Source organism: Hypomesus nipponensis, chromosome 21 (genome assembly GCF_054491055.1).
Source record: "Hypomesus nipponensis isolate SF chromosome 21, ASM5449105v1, whole genome shotgun sequence".
Classification (NCBI taxonomy): Eukaryota; Metazoa; Chordata; class Actinopteri; order Osmeriformes; family Osmeridae; genus Hypomesus; species Hypomesus nipponensis.
This window is the reverse complement of record NC_140381.1, coordinates 7,502,501-7,515,000: the sequence shown is the minus strand read 5'-3', so window position 1 is coordinate 7,515,000 and position 12,500 is coordinate 7,502,501. Positions and strand designations below refer to the sequence as shown.

At 54.8% G+C, this 12,500-nt stretch overlaps 1 protein-coding gene across 1 annotated transcript in view; it reads left to right on the top strand.

Annotated features, from left to right (window-relative positions):
- The window catches only part of tnrc6c2 (trinucleotide repeat containing adaptor 6C2), a 51,574-nt gene that overhangs the window by 5,488 nt on the left and 33,586 nt on the right, over window positions 1–12,500 (top strand). The window contains exons 2-3 of the mRNA XM_084685939.1: window positions 6,638–6,737; window positions 7,169–7,190. Of these exons, the coding sequence (XP_084542065.1) occupies window positions 6,675–6,737; window positions 7,169–7,190 (85 nt within the window). The 5' untranslated portion in view covers window positions 6,638–6,674. The remainder of the gene's footprint in view (window positions 1–6,637; window positions 6,738–7,168; window positions 7,191–12,500) is intronic.

Below are 12,500 nucleotides of genomic sequence, written 5' to 3'. Positions count from 1 at the left end.
CGGGGACCAAGCCAGTCACACAAGCTCTCTTTCTCTCTCTCTCTCTCTCTCTCTCTCTCTCTCTGTCTCTCTCTCTGTCTCTCTCTCTGTCTCTCTCTCTGTCTCTCTCTCTGTCTCTCTCTGTCTCTCTCTGTCTCTCTCTGTCTCTCTCTGTCTCTCTCTGTCTCTCTCTGTCCCTCTCACTCTCTCTGTCTCTCTGTCTCTCTCTGTCCCTCTCACTCTCTCTGTCTCTCTCTGTCTCTCTCACTCTCTCTGTCTCTGTCTCTCTCACTCTCTCTGTCTCTCTCTCTCTCTCTCTCTCTCTCTCTCTCTCTCTCTCTGTGTCTCTCTCTGTGTCTCTCTCTCTCTCTCTCTCTCTCTCTCTCTCTGTCTCTCTCTTTCTCTGTCGTTTTCCACGCTAACTAGGCCACTTATTTTCTCCCTTGTTTCCCTCAGTCCGTTTATTGTGCTTTTTATTCTTGACAGCTTAGTGTTGACTGACATCCCGTGCGTGTGTCGGCCACAAAAGGCGGTCAATGTCACAGCAACCTTGAGGGAGTGGAGTCGCCGCCTGGATCCGCTCAGCAGGCCCTCGTCTGCCCGTCGGGCTGCTCCCTCTCTGTCTGTCTCTCTCTCTCTCTGTCTCTGTCTCTGTCTCTGTCTCTCTCTCTCTCTTGCATGCATCTCACTCCTTCTTTCCTGGGACGTTTCCATTGTTGTTGCAGTCCCTTACGGCCTCTTTTTTTTTTTCCCCGATAAGAGGTAGTCTCGCAGTTATCAAAGTTCACGCATCGTGTCACTGACTGTCATGTCTGTGCAGGACTTCACAAAGGAGGGACTTTCATTCATTTTTTTTATAACACACCGGGTTTAGACACCCACTATCTATTTCCTCTCAGTCTATTCTGGAAACAACCTTCTGCCGGTCGATATCGTCTGACTTTGGCGCTCGCTCGCCTCTTGTGTTTTGGGGTTTTTCCCTCCTTAATGAGCTGCGGGCCGGGCGCGGGAAGCTTCCCAACGAGCCGCCGAGACGAGGAGGTCCAATTTATGGAGGGGGGAACTTCAAAAGCTTTTTATTTATAGCTTCTCTGTTCGTCCTTCTCTCTGTCTCTGTCTCTCTCTCTGTCTCTCTCTCTGTCTCTCTCTGCGTCTCTCTCTCCCTCTCTTTCTTTGTCTCCCTCTACTCTCTCTCCCCCTCTACTCTCCCCCCCCGTCCCCCCTCCCTTCTTCCTCCAGTCCTCACATACCTCAGAAAGGCAGCTAGCTGTTGTTGCTCCCACGCCAGTCAGGCCATCACGTCCTCGTACAAAGCGCCACCTGGCCCCTCCAGCACCCCTGGTATGTGTAGAATGCCCCACAACCGCCACGCAGCACCGCCTAGCTCAACGCCGCTTGACCCAACCGATATCATCGCTTATCGCTCGAGGAATTTACAGGCTTGTTCTCTCCACCCACCCCACCCCCCCCTCCACCCCCCCATCCTCATCCGTTCAGCTCCGGCCACGCACAGCGTAGCTAGCCACGCTATTTTGTAACGGCGACCAGGGGTGTCATTCAGCCCCATTTTTTTTTTTTTTTTTTTTTACGGGCGTCCGGGCTAATGTCCGCTTTAAGAAGGCTCAGGAGGGCCGTTGAGGCTGCGCTAATGATTCAGCCCAGCCGCAGGACAGCCCAGTGTGGGGAGGAGGAGGAGGGGGGGACTGTGGGTTTTCCTCCCTTCCTCCAACCCCTCCACCCCCTCAGTCTGTGGTCGATTTGTCCTGCCACTCCGGCGCTGGCCAGAAGGCTCCGGAACACACAGTCTCTGTGTTTGCCTTGCGGCAACTGCAGCTAAGCGCTGTTTCTTTTCTCTCTCTCTCTCTCTCTCTCTCTCTCTCTCTCTCTCTCTCTCTCTCTCTCTCTCTCTCTCTCTCTCTCTCTCTCTCTCTCTCTCTGGCTCTCTGGCTCTCTGGCTCTCTGGCTCTCTGGCTCTCTGGCTCTCTGGCTCTCTGGCTCTCTGGCTCTCTGGCTCTCTGGCTCTCTGGCTCTCTGGCTCTCTGGCTCTCTGGCTCTCTGGCTCTCTGGCTCTCTGGCTCTCTGGCTCTCTGGCTCTCTGGCTCTCTGGCTCTCTGGCTCTCTGTCTCTCTCTCTGCTCAGCGCCCTACAGTCTGGATTTCCTCTCTACTTTATTCTCTCTCTCCCTCTATCTCTCCCTCTCTCATTCTCTATGTCTCTGTCTCCCGTTCTCTGGCGTTCAGACACATCTGTTCACACGCTCTCGGCCGCGACCATGCATGGATGTTCTAGTTTTTGTATCTCACTCTTGTCTCCCTCTCTCCCTCTGTCTGCCATCTTCAATCTCTCTGCGTTTTCCTCCCCCCCACCCCACGTTCCCCAGCGAGACGTCTCTACCTCTCTTCCTCTCCCTTCACATATGCTCCCGCCTCTCTCTCTGCCTCTCTCTCTCTCTCTCTGCCTCTCTCTCTGCCTCTCCCTCTCCTAGCCCCGTCTGCCTCTCCCGACGGCTGTCGTTCCTAATTGGTGTTGCTCTGCCTCTCCTTTCATCCCCCCTTGTTTTCCTCTCCTCTCCCCGCCCCCACCACACTCCTCCCCTCCTCCTCCTCCCTGGTGTAAAGAGTGAAGACAGCTCCTGGGTAACGCGGCTCACACCCACTCCCCTCATCCATCCTGGAATCAACCTCCTCCCTCCCTCCCCCCCCCCCCTCTCTTCTAGCCGCCGTCCTCTGCGCCGCTCCCCTCCTCTCCTCCATCACCTCTCTCCCCTCCTCTCCTCCATCACCTCTCTCCCCTCCTCTCCTCCATCACCTCTCTCCCCTCCTCTCCTCCATCACCTCTCTCCCCTCCTCTCCTCCATCACCTCTCTCCCCTCCTCTCCTCCATCACCTCTCTCCCCTCCTCTCCTCCATCACCTCTCTCCCCTCCTCTCCTCCATCACCTTGCTCCTCTCCTCCATCACCTCTCTCCCCTCCTCCATCACCTCTCTCCCCTCCTCCATCACCTCTCTCCCCTCCTCTCCTCCATCACCTCGCTCCTCTCCTCCATCACCTCTCTCCCCTCCTCTCCTCCATCACCTCTCTCCCCACCGCTACCTTTTGTTCTGGCTGGCTAGGGTTCCCCCGTACATCACAACCCAAGGAGATACCTCTGGACCCACCCCCCTCCCCCCATCTGTATTTTTCCATTCCAGTCGGGGGTAGGGGGGTGTGAGCCACTATGCTCAGCTCTCTGACTTGATCTGCACTGTTCTGTGTGTGTTTCCTATGGGCCTACACACACACACACACACACACAACGCTGCGATGTGTAGGCCCTAGCAACAGCACCACCGCTGGCCTGCCTCCACACTGCTGCGTAATACGAGGTCCTGCTCGGATGATGGGGACCCAGCCCTACCTAGGACTAGACCTAACCCCAACCCATTGTTGGCTAAGGTCGTCTCCCCCCTCCGCCCCCCGCCATTGACAGTCAGGTGTAACCTGACCCAACTGTGGGGGGAGAGGAGAGGGAGTGGGGGGGTTGGGGGGGGGGGGGCAGGTGGTGTCAGCAGCACTGGAGAGACAGAGAAGACCCACGAAGGGCACAGTCACTCTGCCCTTGGTACTTACCCTCCGCTTAGCTGACACATCTCTCCCTCTACTCTCTCTCTCTCTCTATCTCTCTCTCTCTCCCTCTACTCTCTTTCTATCTCTCTCTCTTTCTATCTCTCCCCCTCTACTCTCTCTCTCTCTCCCTCTACTCTCTCTCTCTCCCTCTACTCTCTCTCTCCCTCTCTCTCTCTCTCTCTCCCTCTACTCTCTCTCTCTCTCTCTCTCCCTCTACTCTCTCTCTCTCTCTCCCTCTACTCTCCCTCTACTCTCTCTCCCTCTCCCTCTCCCTATACTCTCTCTCTCTCTCTCTCTCTCTCTCTCTCTCCTCTACTCTCTCTCCCTCCCTCTCCCTCTACTCTCTCTCTCTCCCTCTCCCTCTACTCTCTCTCTCTCTCTCTCTCCCTCTACTCTCTCTCTCTCTCTCCCTCTACTCTCTCTCTCTCTCTCCCCTCTCTATTTCCTTTCCGATCTCTCTGTTGCCTGTCCTCCCTCCTCCTCCTCTCGTCTCCTGACACCTTCCCTCTGCCTCCGCTGGGGGGGGTAATTAAAGGTGTGAGGGAGATCAGGTTCCTCCCCCGTCTCTCCTCTCTGTATATGGAGCCTCCGGGGGAAGTGAGGAATACTTGGAATACAGCTCTTGCATCATCATCATCCATCGGCCAATCACGTTTACAGGAGGTCTCCTTAGCGTCGCTAAGGAGACAACAGCGTGCTCTTTTGTTGTCGAAGAAACTGTTGGCCGGTGAGGTTAGCCGGCCCGGCCCGGTCCTCTGGATTACCCTCAGATTATCCGACAGGCTTATAGCGCGCCGCGCACCCGCCGCTGCGGTTACTGTTGTCGTGGCTATTTCCAAAATAAAAGCCCTTAATCCTCAACGCTTCCTGTCGCTCGGCAGTGTGTTTACTAGGAAATGAGATAAATAAATACTCTGTGGTATTATTACTGTCGTCATGGCTATACCCCCCCCCCCCTCGTGCTCTCACACACACACACACTCTCTCCGTCCCCTCGTGACATCAACAGCAGTCACCAGATGGGATATCCCACACCAACAGCTGGGGAGGGGAACAGCCACGCAAGGTTTCTCCGGTAGAAAGTTCCGGATGTTTTATTTTTATTTTTATTTTTTACTCATCCAGTACCTCCACTGGCCTCTTCGAAGGCGCAGGGAATCATTTTAACACGCCGGGTGTCTCCAGCTACCCCCGCCCCCACCCTCGTCCTCATATCAACCAAACCTCCCCCCTCTCTTTTGGATGTCATCCAAGACTTTGGGAGCAGGGGGGGGGGCTAGCGAGATGCCCACTAGGTGGACAGACGGGGCACTGTGATTGGCTGGGGGGGGAGGGAGGGGCGGGGGGAGGTGGGCTCCAGCCTATGGGCTCGTTAGAGCTGCACAGGAGGGCTGAGGGGAGAGAGTGGTGTTGGTTAATAGGCAGAACTGGAAGACGAGGATCTCTCTCTCCGCACACTCACACTCGCGCACACACACACACACACTCACCCACACAGACACACACTCTGTCCAGCTCCCAGGATATTTATTACTGGAGGACCAGGCTGGCTGACTGCCTGTTGAGATACTAGTTTGACATAGACACACAGCCACCTCATAATGAATAGGAGTGTGTGTGTGAGAGAGACTCTGCCTCTTCACTCATTACCACCAGACAAGTTTCACAGCAGTCTTCCTCAGTTTGTCTCTCTTGATTGGCAGTAGTTAATGGCCATCTCTTCTTCCAGTATCTCTCGCTCTCTCTCTGCCTTCTCCTCCCTCTCCCCCCCCTATTCTTTCTCTGTCAAAACGGCCGTCTCCTGCAGACCATTCCCTGTGGAGAACCGTGCCCGCACCCGCCCATCACTCCCAGTGATTGACAGCTCCCTCCCCCTACCAGCGAGCAGCACAGCGGGTGGGGGGAGCCTATCATTGCTCTTCCATCATTGTTGTTCTACATGCATTTATTTATCTCCTTGCCCGGGATCTCCCGTGTGCAATGTCTTGACGCTGCGTTTACGGTGTGTCTGACGCTGAGGATCAAGCTGGCGCACTGTAGTGTGGGCATGATGTACACATGTGGTACGCATGATGTGTGTATGTGTGTGTGTGCGTGCGCTAGTTAGGTAGTGAGCAACGTTCATCACTGAGGACAGGGTAGGACAGAGGCTCGATATGTTGCTACAACTGTGCGTGCGTGCGTGCGCGCGTGCGCGTGGTGAGTTAAGCTGAACGGGCAGCCAGTTTGACGTGGTCCATGTTGATGTCAGAGAACACAGTCCAACTGCTTTCCCCATAGACCAGCCTGTACCGTCATTGTCTACGACGAGTTTCTTTCCACTGGAAAGGACAAAAATGTATACACACACACACACACACAACTGTACAATCCTCAAGCCCTTAATAATTTCCAGGAACAGTCACCAAACTTCAGCCAAAGGAAATAAAGGTTGAAATAAAACTCTCTCTGGTCCTTCTGCTATCTGATCTCTCTCTTGGCCAGAGTCTCACTGCACACAGGCCCTGGGAAAGAGTCTCTCTTTAAGTCCCCCCCCCCACTCTCTCTCTGTCTCTCTCTGTCTCTCTCTCTGTCTCTCTTTCTTTCTGTCTCTCTTTCTGTCTCTTTCTCTCTCTCTCAAACACAATTTCTGTTTTCTGCTCTCCTTCCTTTCTCCTTTGTGGTCTCTCACTCAGTCCCTCTCCCTTGTAGCCCCTCTCTTGACCATGAAGTTAGCTGTGTCTTTAGCCTCGGCTGCAGTGGAAGGCTCGGAAACTCTCATGTGCTCGAATACCTGAGTGTTCCAAGGTCTCCCCCCCCCCCCCCCCCGCTTTAGAAGATTCCAGAAGGCTCCCACTGTGAAGCCTTAAAGACCGCGAAATAGCGTTCACCGTGACCGGGAAAGAGAATTCTCGGGCTATGAACTTGGATGCCCCCGAACTTGATGCACCCCCCCCTCCCCCTCCTTTCCATCACTGCCTCCCACTTAAAATCGCTCTCTTTCTCTCTCTCTCTCTCTCTCTCTCTCTCTCTCTCTCTCTCTCTCTCTCTCTCTTTCTCTCTCTCTCCTGCAGCTGAGAGAAGCCAGCAGAACGAGAAGAGAACCATTTGATGGAAGAAAAGAAAAAGAAGAAGCACGACGAAAAGAACAAGAAAGACGCCGCTCAGAAGAAGGTGAGGGGTTTCTTTCCGGAACGCTCCAATGGCGAGTGCCTTGGCCTGTACACACACACACACACAGCAGGCACACCAACAGCTGTACCAAAACTCTTTCCGCTCCATAGCATGCGGTCTCATTGCATTCTCTGTTTGGGCGTGTGAGCTGTCAGGCCGTGTGCGTGTTTGTTCCTCTGCACTCCGCACTCCTAGCTCCTTCTCAGTTCCTTTGATTGATTACGAACACGTCTGGCAGTCTATGAATTGGATGTGGGCGTCGTCTCATTTGGCGGGTTTTTCATCCTTCTTGCTACCGTGTAACGACTGCCGCCTTCTGTGGAAGGGGCCCCTGCTAAATATACTGAACGCAAATCCTTCATTAGAAAACTGTACGAACCTGGTTTCCACCGTACGTTTGTTTTGATTCTGATTTCTCTCTCTTCTCCTAGGTTGCTGACCTGAAAACCAAAGGTGGGTGTGTTTTGCAGCGTAGCTCTTCTAAAAATACACCCCCCCCCTTATCAGGTCTGATTAAGCCGGTTTCCATGATGACCCACAAAGGCGTGTGCAAACATGGACACGTGCACCAAACACGCGTCTCACACACACACACAACGCTCTCACACACACACACACACACACACTGTGGTTGGCACTTTTTATAGTATTCCCCTCTTTACTCTCGTCTCCGCTCACTTTAAGCCCTTGAAGCCTGCACACACACACTCACATATCCTAATGCACGCTGATCCACACTGATGCTCCGGGGCGCGCTGCACAGGCCAGTGGAGAGAGGAGGAGGCCAACCAGACGACCACACTGCACAGGGAAGAGAGGAGAGGAGGAGTATAGAGAGGAGGAGGAGTATAGAGAGGAGAGGAGGAGTATAGAGAGGAGGAGGAGTATAGAGAGGAGGAGGAGGAGTATAGAGAGGAGGAGGAGGAGTATAGAGAGGAGGAGGAGTATAGAGGGGAGGAGGAGTATAGAGAGGAGGAGGAGTATAGAGAGGAGGAGGAGTATAGAGAGGAGGAGGAGTATAGAGAGGACGGAGGAGAGGAGCGAGGGTGGGAGGGAGGGTGGGAGGGAGGGAGGGAGGGAGGGAGGGAGGGAGGGAGGGAGGGAGGGAGGGAGGGAGGGAGGGGGAAGTTCGGCGAGACGCCTCACAAGCGGCCTCCCGAAAAAGGCTCCCACTGTGTGCCCATCAGCCAGCGATGGCGTCCCGAGCCCCGCCCACCTCCTCAACCAGGCCCTCCACAGCACTGTAGCCCCGCCCACCTCCTCAACCAGGCCCTCCACAGCACTGTAGCCCCGCCCACCTCCTCACCCAGGCCCTCCACAGCACTGTAGCCCCGCCCACCTCCTCAACCAGGCCCTCCACAGCACTGTAGCCCCGCCCACTTCCTCAACCAGGCCCTCCACAGTACTGTAGCCCCACCCACCTCCTCGCCCAGGCCCATCACAGCTCTGTAGCCCTGCCCACCTCCTCGCCCAGGCCCATCACAGCTCTGTAGCCCTGCCCACCTCCTCACCCAGGCCCATCACAGCTCTGTAGCCTAGCCTCTGGCTGAACAGCATGCTGTCCGAGGAGGTCCAGGAAGTGTTAACCTGTGCACATGGAGCTGAGGCTGGGTGTGTGCATGCTTTGGAAAGTGGCCTCTACATGAGCACCTTGGGGTTGCTGCCCACCGGTCAGGCAGGGAGGCAGAGAGGTAAGAGAGGCAGGGAGGCACAGAGACCCAAGTTATGGAGGCAGGGACATGGAGAGGCAGAGAGGTAAGAGAGGCAGGGAGGCACAGAGACCCAAGTTAGGCAGGCAGGGACATGGAGAGGCAGGGAGGCAGAGAGGTAAGAGAGGCAGGGAGGCACAGAGACCCAAGTTAGGCAGGCAGGGACATGGAGAGGCAGGGAGGCAGAGAGGTAAGAGAGGCAGGGAGGCAAAGAGACCCAAGTTAGGCAGGCAGGGACATGGAGAGGCAGGGAGGCAGAGAGGTAAGAGAGGCAGGGAGGCAAAGAGACCCAAGTTAGGCAGGCAGGGACATGGAGAGGCAGGGAGGTAGAGAGGTAAGAGAGGCAGGGAGGCACAGAGACCTAAGTTATGGAGGCAGGGACATGGAGAGGCAGGGAGGCAGATGGAGAGTCGGGGCCTCGCTTCACTCGAAAGCCCTCCACAGCATCTGTCAGTGCCCATGCTGGTCAGCACACGTCTCTCAGAGGTACACGTGTGTGTGTGTGTGTGTCTGACTGCCCCTGGGTATGTGTTTTACGCGTGTGTGCACCTGTGTGTGTGTGTGTGTGTGTGTGTGTGTGGGAGTTAACTTGGCCCACACACAAACAGTCTCCAGACTGCTGCCCCAGTAGCCTATGGTCTTATTGGCAAGTCTGACCATCTGGGCCCGACGGTTGGCCCTGCCAGAGGTCATTCTAGCTTAGCTTGACCCCTGACCTTTCATTAAGTCAGCCTCATTACACCCTCAGAGGTGTTCCACAGCTTGGCCTGACACACACACACACACACACACACTGAGTCTATGCCATGAATCACTGGCTGTTTTGGACTGTGTGTGTCGGAAGGAGAGCCTGTTTGGAGCGTTATCGGAGAGCGTGACCCAAAGATTAGACCACGCCAAGGCTGGGGTGGTCCCCCTGCTGACGCAGGAGGCGGGAAACGCACCTGGCTGTTAGCATCACAGATGTCCCTGACTCAGGCTGAATGTATGTGTGTGCGCGCATCTCTCATTCTTGTGTCTGTGTGTCGTAACGTGTGTGTCATGCTGTGTGTGTGTGTCTCCTATTTTGTGTATGTCATGCAGTGTGTACGTGTGTCATGGTGTGTGTGTGTGTGTGTGTGTGTCTCATGATGTGTGTGTTTGTGTGTGTGTGAAAGAAGACCATAGGAAGTGTCAGGGTCTGGGAAGGCCTCAGTGCATGCTCCAGCCGAGACAGCACCAGCCCCAGGCAGGCCTCACAGGCCCTGGGAGAGAGCAGGATGGTATGAGAGAGAAGCTTCCGGAGAGAGCAGGATGGTATGAGAGAGAAGGTTCCAGAGAGCAGGATGGTATGAGAGAGAAGCCTCCGGAGAGAGCAGGATGGTATGAGAGAGAAGCTTCCGGAGAGAGCAGGATGGTATGAGAGAGAAGCTTCCGGAGAGAGCAGGATGGTATGAGAGAGAAGCTTCCGGAGAGAGCAGGATGGTATGAGAGAGAAGCTTCCGGAGAGAGCAGGATGGTATGAGAGAGAAGCTTCCGGAGAGAGCAGGATGGTATGAGAGAGAAGCTTCCGGAAAGCAGGATGGTATGAGAGAGAAGGTTCCGGAGAGAGCAGGATGGTATGAGAGAGAAGGTTCCGGAGAGAGCAGAATGGTATGAGAGAGAAGCTTCCGGAGAGAGCAGGATGGTATGAGAGAGAAGGTTCCGGAGAGAGCAGGATGGCATAAGAGAGGCTTTCAAATACTGTTTGAATGAATCCTTTGAAGTCGTTTCACTCTTCCCGAGTTTGATTAGTCTTGTCTCCTCAGTGGAACCACTGGGCTTGTCCTCACCCCCGGGAGGGCAGACTCAAGCAAACGCTAGCGTAGATTGGATAAATTCCGAGTCAGAGAGAGAGTCGTTGTTTCCGCAGCTCCAGACAGCATAGGTGATTCTAAAGGCCCGCGCTTTGCTGCAGTTGTGGACGGAATTTTCCAGGCGGCTAATTGTGTGTGTGTGGATTAGCATGTTAGCACTAGCATATGCACCAAGGCCAGGGTGTGTGTGTGTGTCATAGTATTGCAGCGTGTGCGTGCGTTCGTGACACTAGCTGAAAGGCAGGTGTGTGTGTGACTGCGGACCCATCAGTATGCAGCTGGGATTAGTGAGTCTCCCATCAATTCCCCCCGTCTTTAAGACACACACACCACCCAATCCCCCCCCCATCCACCGCCACCGTCTCCCCCATCACCAAGGCCAGGCCCCTCCTCCCTCCCCCGCCCGTTTCAATTTGTTTGCAGTAATCGATCTCGCCCGCCCCGTTCACATGGATGAAAATGAGATAAAGCGCCGGCGCAGCGGAATTAACTCCTCTGCACCCCATTAGCTTCCGGAGCTCCAGAGACGAGGCTCCGTGGGCCCACCCCCGGCACGTCGGCCCGGGCCCGCGCTCTGCAGGCGGGGGCCCCCGCTGGCCCCGCAGACCCCCATTAGCACAGAGGGCACGAGGCGCGCTGATTATTCCTTGCCGCAATCACCCGGTTACATTGTCGCCGTCTCCCGCCCTCCTCCCCCACCCCCCCCAACGCACACAGGCTATTGGATGCACACACAAACATGGCCACGGTGAGAACACACACAGAAACATATATACACACACACACACATAGAAACACGCAAAAACATACATACACACGCACACAGAAACACACACACAGAAACACACACACAGAAACACACACACAGAAACATACACACACACACACACACAAACCTATACATACATACACACACAGTCAGAGCCTCCACATGGTAATGGGTAGGCAGGCCCCTCAATCCATTCTGTCTGTGATTGAAGGAAATGCTTACAGCAGAGAATTGCGAAACAGCCCAGGCAATAATATGCTTTTTAAAACCACCACAGCCAATACCAGTGCCCTTCTCTCTGTCTCACACACACACTCCCTTGCACCTAATAGATTCTGTGTGAGTTATGAGAAGCCACGAACCAGGAGGGGGAGAGTGCGGCGCAAATGCAATCCCTGAAAACAGGTGGTGATATCCGCCGCCCTGACACCGGGGGTGTGGCCTGTCACATGTGCAGGCCGCCGCCCACGCTAATCAGGAAATCGATGCCCCCCCCACCCCACGCAGTTTCTGCTGCCGCGGTGCTTATTCTGTTGGGCGGGGGGGGGGTTACCAGAACAACTGTAATGCGTGTGTCGATCTCCGTTTCCCCGCGCACACCCTGTTTTCTCCTTGCCTTCCCCTGGAGACGGTCGCCCCGGCAACAACACATTTAGATGGTGTCACCACGGCGATGACGGTATTGTGTTTGTTGTTTTTCTTCTCTCGGGGGGTGGGGAGGATGCGAGCAGAAAGGGGGGGGGGGGAGGGGGCGGGCACGTGATAGTCATTTCACGTTTGGATTAATTTGCCGTTTCACATCCAATTAATTGCGTCAACACTTCTGGAGTCCGATTTCATGAATCGCAATCTAATTAGGGGCTCATTTACTATCGGAGAGAGAAAAGAGAGGGGGTGCAGAGGGAGGGCTTTTCTTCTGTTAACCGCGACATTTATAAATACTCTATAAATTAATAGCCAATGGATTCTGAATTACGGCCCGTGGATTTATCGCAGCGAGCGATAATTGTTTCCCCCCTCCCCTCTCTTTCTCTGCACGCTTGTCAAGTGGCGGGGGGGCCTGTAACCTGTAAAAGAGGGAGAGGAAGGGAGAGGTAAAGGAAAGGAGAGGTAGAGAGAGAGGTAGAGGGAGGGAGAGAGACCTACAGGGAACCACAGGGAGAGACCCAGGCATCACCATCCGTCCATAAACAACCTCCTCCTCAAGACAGTGTATCCCTCTGGGAAACATTTGGTTCCATAGCCTCAGTAACATCCAGGTCGACGCTATCTCCCCCCCAAAATCGCTGAAATTCCACCTGTAGTCACTGAACTGGTTAGGGTGTTTCAAGGCATCTGGAAGGGAACCTTAGCATGTGTCTTCTGTGTCTTCCTGTTTCTCCCTTTTGCACGTTGGCCAGATGAACCACGGGGCTGTGTGTGTGTGTGTGTGTGTGTGTGTTGACGGGGG